General features: G+C 39.0%; 3 protein-coding genes across 3 annotated transcripts; 1 reads left to right on the forward strand and 2 right to left on the reverse strand.

Moving 5' to 3' along the window:
* Positions 1-1,497: 1,497 nt before the first annotated feature.
* Positions 1,498-2,187, reverse strand: LOC122293865 (disease resistance protein RUN1-like). Its single transcript, XM_043102308.1, has one exon. The coding sequence runs from the start codon at positions 2,185-2,187 to the stop codon at positions 1,498-1,500; it is 690 nt and encodes a 229-aa protein (XP_042958242.1).
* A 733-nt stretch (positions 2,188-2,920) lies between these two features.
* On the forward strand, positions 2,921-3,616 carry LOC122293866 (uncharacterized mitochondrial protein AtMg00310-like). Its single transcript, XM_043102309.1, has one exon. The coding sequence runs from the start codon at positions 2,921-2,923 to the stop codon at positions 3,614-3,616; it is 696 nt and encodes a 231-aa protein (XP_042958243.1).
* A 1,493-nt stretch (positions 3,617-5,109) lies between these two features.
* On the reverse strand, positions 5,110-5,697 carry LOC122293867 (TMV resistance protein N-like). The gene has a single exon (XM_043102310.1). It carries the CDS (start codon positions 5,695-5,697, stop codon positions 5,110-5,112), a length of 588 nt encoding a protein of 195 aa, XP_042958244.1.
* Positions 5,698-6,000: the final 303 nt, after the last annotated feature.

Raw genomic sequence — 6,000 nt, forward strand, 5'->3', positions numbered from 1 at the left:
GGAGAGAGCAGATTCACCATTATGAGAAATGGGAAGGGCAGAGCCATCACCAACACGTATCTTGTCTGTACCACCATAAGGAGTGCACTGAAGGTTCAGATTAGAGAGATCAGAGGTTAGGTGGTTTGTGGCAGCGGTATCAGGATACCAAGTGGGGTCAGGAGAGGAAGCAGAGGTGGTGTAATGAGCTGTGAGGGAAGGAGGTGGTTCACTTTGATAGGAATGGTCAAAACGGAAATAGCACTTTAAAGCACCGTGACCAACTTTTCCACATACTTGGCAAGTGGGCTTGTTGGTAGGTAGAGGAGCTGAAGATTGAGTAGGATGTGGAAAAGATGAGGGTGATGTTGTGCGACCCCTCCCACGACCACGATTGTTACCGCGATAAGAACCACGGAAACCACCACGGCCACGTACGGGAGAGGAGGTGGTGAAATTGGCAGAGAGGTTGAAAGAAGAAGGCAAATGGTTGGAATGAGCAAGGCGATTTTCATAAGTGAGTAAAAGGCTGTATAATTCTTCAGTAGAGAGAGGGTCAAGCCTGGCTGTAATAGAGGTAACGAACGCATCATACTCACTATTAAGGCCAGCAAGCAGGTAAGAAGGAAATTCTTCTGGAGAAAGGGGAGAACCAGCAGCACTCATAGTGTCGGAAAGATGCTTGACCTTTCGAAAATAATCAGTGACAGAACTAGACCCTTTTGAGAGAGTAGCTAGCTGATAGCGGAGCTGAATGATCCTAGCATGAGATTGAGAAGTAAACAATTTTTCAAGGGCTTTCCAAACCTCACGGGCTGTAGAGTAGCCAACGACTTGAGCAATAAGATTATCAGATAGAGAAGAGATTAAGGCACTTAAGATGAGCTGGTCAGTTTGAATCCAAGAGAGAAATTCTGGGTTGGTCGTGTTATCAGGAAGAGTGGGGGAAGGAGGTATTCCAGTGCCATCAACAAAATGAAAAAGTCGCTGACCTTTGAGATAGGGTACCATTTGAGTACGCCATAAAAGGAAATTTTCATTTGTAAGTTTAACAGTAACTAGATGAGAAAGATGTGGAAGAGAAGGGGTGGAGGAGGACGATTGTGAAATCTGAGTTTTTTGAAGGGGAGACTCTTCCGCCATTGTTTGACGTTAGTCTTAAAAAAGCTCTGATGCCATGAAGAATAATGAAGACTGTAATATATTCATTTATCTTGCATTAGATGGAGTGCAGTATTCTATTTATAGAGAGACGCAGTACTGCACTAATTCAAGCCTGCGTACAAGCAGGTGATATGCGTTGGTGTTTTTAGACACAGCTGGGAATCGTTACAACCGAAAGATTCCTTTGTACAATTATATTCAAAACAGAAAATACAGAATTACAGAGAGGACATTCTAGAGGATTCTGCTGGTAGAGATGAGCAAGGATCATGTTGTGGAGCTGACTTGGAGTCTTGCGCAGAGGAGGTCTTGCGTGGAGCTGACTTGGAGACAGCAGTGCTGGTATTGCTTTCACTACGATTCCCCCAGCCCATCAAAACTTATTTGAAGTATATCAGAAATTTTTTTTGGAGGATTTCCTTTTAGATGATCCCTAGCACTTTCCCAAAAATCTATTGTTCTCCCAAATAAGAAGCCACCCAAAACTTTAAGAGCTAAAGGAAGGCCTCCAGCATAATTCACAAAATCCATAGATAGATCCTTGTAATCCTCTGGAGGATGGGTTTCGTCGAAGGCTGACAAACTAAAGAGCTCCAAAGCATCGGCGGGTTGAAGCAGCTGAACCGCACACATATCATTCACTTTATTTATTTTCAACAGATGACTATCTCTGCATGTTATAATTACCCTACTCCCTGGACCAAACCAATTATGATCCCCTGCTAATGCCTCTAGTTGCTCGTCACTATCCACATTATCAAGGACGATAAAAACTTTTTTATTCTGCATCCTGCTTCTTATCATCTCAATTCCTTCGTGAGGATCCGATACTTCTATACGTTCTTGCATGATCCCAGAAAGAAGTTGCGTTTGTAAAGAAGCTAGATCACGAGCTGTAGATTTTTCTCCATTGAAAGAAATAAAGCTGTTTCCTTCAAATCGACAATCAGAAGAAACTCTATCATAAATTATTTCGGCCAGCGTTGTCTTACCAACGCCACCCATCCCATGAATTCCTACGAAGCGAACATCATTCGATTCCATATGCAATAAGTTCATCATTTCCTCTACACGGGAATCTATTCCAACAAATTTCTTGTTATCATGAAGTGAGGATCTAGAATTGAACAACCCACGAGATATATTACCACTGATTTCTTGTATAATTTCTGTTTCGTACCTGTAAATTGATGATCAATTAATATTGACTAGACCTGAATTGACATGATAAAAAAATGCTTTAGCTGATAATTAGCATTGTTTACTACAGAAATCAAAACACTTTAATTCATACTTCACTATTTTCCCTCTTGCAACGCTCGAGCTGTCAGACCAGATCACAATGTAAACATTTTAAAAAATATAAATGTCATGAGTAGATAGATAGTTGTTAATTGCTTGCTAGCTGTCAATGGAAGAATAAGCGAACATCATTCAATTCCATATCCAATAAGTTCATCATTTCCTCTACACGGGAGTTTATTCCGACAAGTTTCTGGTAATCATGAATTATATATATATATATATATATTGTATAATTGTAGAATATTATTCCACTGAGTTTTTGTAAAATTGTTGAAACCTGTAATTTGATAGAACAATTAATATAGACGAGATCTGAATAGGGACAAACAAGAAAAAAAAACTCTTAACTTCTAATTAGAATATTTAGCATTGTTTAGTAGAATCAATCATTTATTATTTGTAGATGATTGTGTTTTATTTGGAAGGGCTAGTGTGGAGGAATGGAGAAAACTGAAAGGGATTCTTAGCAAATATGAGAGATCGAGCTTCTGGACAATTTTTAAACAAGGAAAAGACAGCTATGTTTTTCAGTTCAAACACTGATTCAGAAAATAGAAGAAAGATTTTAAGGGAAGGAGGGGATCTGGTGAAAGGGAGCTATGAAAGATACTTGGGGCTTCCCACTCTGGTGGGTAAATCTAAGTATAACACCTTTAGGTGTTTAAAAGAAGGAGTTTGGCAAAAAATAAATAACTGGAAGAATTCTTTTCTCTCGAGTGCAGGGAAAGAAATTATGATAAAGACTGTTCTACAGGCTATTCCATCCTACACTATGAGTGTATTCAAGCTGCCAAAGAAGCTAATTTGCAAAGAACTTAATGGAATGCTTGCCAAGTTTTGGTGGGGTAATCAACAAAGAGAATGCTGTATCCAATGGAGGAGCTGGAAAAAAATGGGGCAATCAAAAGAAAATGGAGGGGTGGGGTTCAGAGACCTAGAGAATTTCAACTTAGCTTTGCCTGGGAGAATACTTCAGAATCCTTCTTCTTTAACTACTAAGATCTACAAGGAAAAGTACTTAAGAAATTTCTCACTGTTGGAGGTAAAACTGGGAAATACACCCTCCTTGATATGGAGAAGTGTTTGGAGTTATATGGGATTGCTTAAAGAAGGACTCAGGTGGAGGGTGGGGAATGGTAACAAGATCCAGATATGGGGTCAAAAATGATTGTCCACCCCATCTTCATTCTGTGTGCAGTCTCCAATTGCAATATTGAATGATGATGCTAAGGTCAGTGAACTTATGGTTGAGGATCGGATAAGAAGGAATGGAATGAGAATTTAATCAGAACTATCTTTATGAAGGAAGAAGCTGATCAAATATGCTGCATTCCGTTGAGCAGAAGGTATATAGAGGATAAATTGGTATGGGGTCCTTCCAAGGAAGGCTTGTTCAATGTCAAGAGAGCTTACTACTTGGAACAAGAAAGATCAAAAGCCGTACAAGGGGAATATTCAAGAGGGGCAGAGTCAGATAGCAGATGGAAGTATATATGGAAAAATATTTACCGGGAAATATGAAAGTGTTTATGTGGAAGGCAGGTAATGAGCTGCTAGCTACAAGAAGAAATCTTTTTGTAAGGAAAGTAATTGATGAACCAAAGTGCCCAATTTGTTTTCAAAAGGAAGAATCTGTAATGCATGTTCTATGACATTGTCTTGCTGCAAATGATGTTTGGGCAATGTATTTAAAAACCATGCAGAAATGGAGGACAACATAAGAAGATCTGTTGAGTTTATGGGAGAAGTTGTCACATAAGCTAATCAAGCTTGAGATGGAAGAGATAGTAGCTATCATGAGGAGCCTGTGGATTAGAAGAAATACGTTCATTTTCGAAAAGAAATTTTTCTGTTCAAGCAGTGTCATCAGATCAGCAAGAGAAGTTTTGAGTGAATTTCAACTAGCTCAGTCTATATCAGAGAGGCAGGAGAGGAGTAACATTAATGGAGTAGGAGGTGAGCAACAATGGAGACCACCAGAGCAGAGTTATATTAAGGTCAATTGGGATGCAGCTTTGGATGGTAAAGTAAGGAAGATGGGGTTAGGAGTGATGATCAGAAATGAAAAGGAAGAGGTTATGGCAGCTTGCTATGATCATAGACCAAATATAGAACAACCAGCTATAGCAGAGTGTTATGCTTCGAGAAAACCATGAATTTATGCAGGGATCTCAACTTTAACAAAGCAATATTAGAGGGAGATGCACGCGTCATTATCAATGCAATGAATGATACAAGGGAAGTTTTATCTTATTTTGGCAGCATCATTGAAGATACGAAGATGGTCCTTTGAGGTTGGAATGGATGGAAGGTTCAATATGCATATAGAAGCACCAATACAGTAGCCCACAAACTAGCAAAGGCTTCTTTACAATCAAAGGAGGAGATGGTGTGGATTGAAGAGGCACCAGTTTTTGTTTTAGCTAGTTTACATAAAGACAAATATTGTATTGAACAACAGTTATATGCAGAATGAATGGGGAAAGTCTCATTTTCAAAAAAAAAAAAAAAATGAGAAAAGCATTGTTTGGTAGAAAAATTATAAATGTCATAAGTAGATAGATAGATAGATGTTAATAACAATGACCGCAACAGTACTAGCATTTCTCAAAGTTTCCAAGTTATCTTAATTGTTTTAGAAGTGGAAAAGAGGACTAAATGTTACCTGTCCCCATTTATGTGCTCCCCGGAAATATTGCCGACTTTTGTGCAAGCTTTTCTCCACGTACCAATCTCTTCGCTGTCTACCATGGGATCTTTTCCATGTGCGGCGAAAGCTTTTTTAAAAGTCCCTCCTTGTTTTCTTACATCTGAAGGATTCACATGATAGAAAATAGGAATAATTGTGAGATTCTTCCTTTCCTTCCATTCAACGATCTCGGCAAGTTCCCTGAGGCACCATTTGGAAGAAGCATAATTTGCCGAAAAAATGACGATGGCGTATTGGGATTCTTGAATTGCTTGCAAATGCTCTTGAGGAATGCATTTTCCTTTCTCGAGTGATTTGTCATCCCTGAAGACTCGAATACCTCTCCGTTTTAAATCTTCATATAGATGATCCGTAAAACTCGTTCGAGTGTCTTCGCCACGGAAACTAAGGAAAACATCATGTGTCAATCGAGGCGTCGAGGAAGAAGGTGAGGAAGAGGATATGATTTTTTCATCTTCTTCCGAACAAGATGAATTGTCTCTTTCTCTTTTCTCACTATCTTCGGAATTAGTAGATGAAGAGGGTCTTTGAGTGACCATGAATGAAAGAAAAAATAAAAAAATAAAAGAAATAAAAAATATAAAAATATAAAAACAAAGAGTGGCCATTAGTGCAATGCGAGAGATTTAGCTTAATTGTGGAAGGTGGGAATATTGGTAATTTGCGGGCTTAGACAATGAGAAGAACAATGAAAATATCCTGAGGTGATCTGTATGTATATATAGAAGCTAGCCATGGAGTACTACTACTACTGGTCGACCTGAGCAGGAAAGTTCCAGGAAGATGCAGCATCAACTTCTGTTATGGAATGCATTGATTACAAGCGCGTACGTAGGTAATTT

This window comes from Carya illinoinensis, chromosome 14 (assembly GCF_018687715.1).
Source record: "Carya illinoinensis cultivar Pawnee chromosome 14, C.illinoinensisPawnee_v1, whole genome shotgun sequence".
In the NCBI taxonomy this organism is placed as follows: Eukaryota; Viridiplantae; Streptophyta; class Magnoliopsida; order Fagales; family Juglandaceae; genus Carya; species Carya illinoinensis.

Coding starts and splice junctions, on each gene's coding strand:
- LOC122293867 (XM_043102310.1), bottom strand. CDS start 5,697: ATGGTCACTCAAAGACCCTCTTCATCTACTAATTCCGAAGATAGTGAG.
- LOC122293865 (XM_043102308.1), bottom strand. CDS start 2,187: ATGGAATCGAATGATGTTCGCTTCGTAGGAATTCATGGGATGGGTGGC.
- LOC122293866 (XM_043102309.1), top strand. CDS start 2,921: ATGAGAGATCGAGCTTCTGGACAATTTTTAAACAAGGAAAAGACAGCT.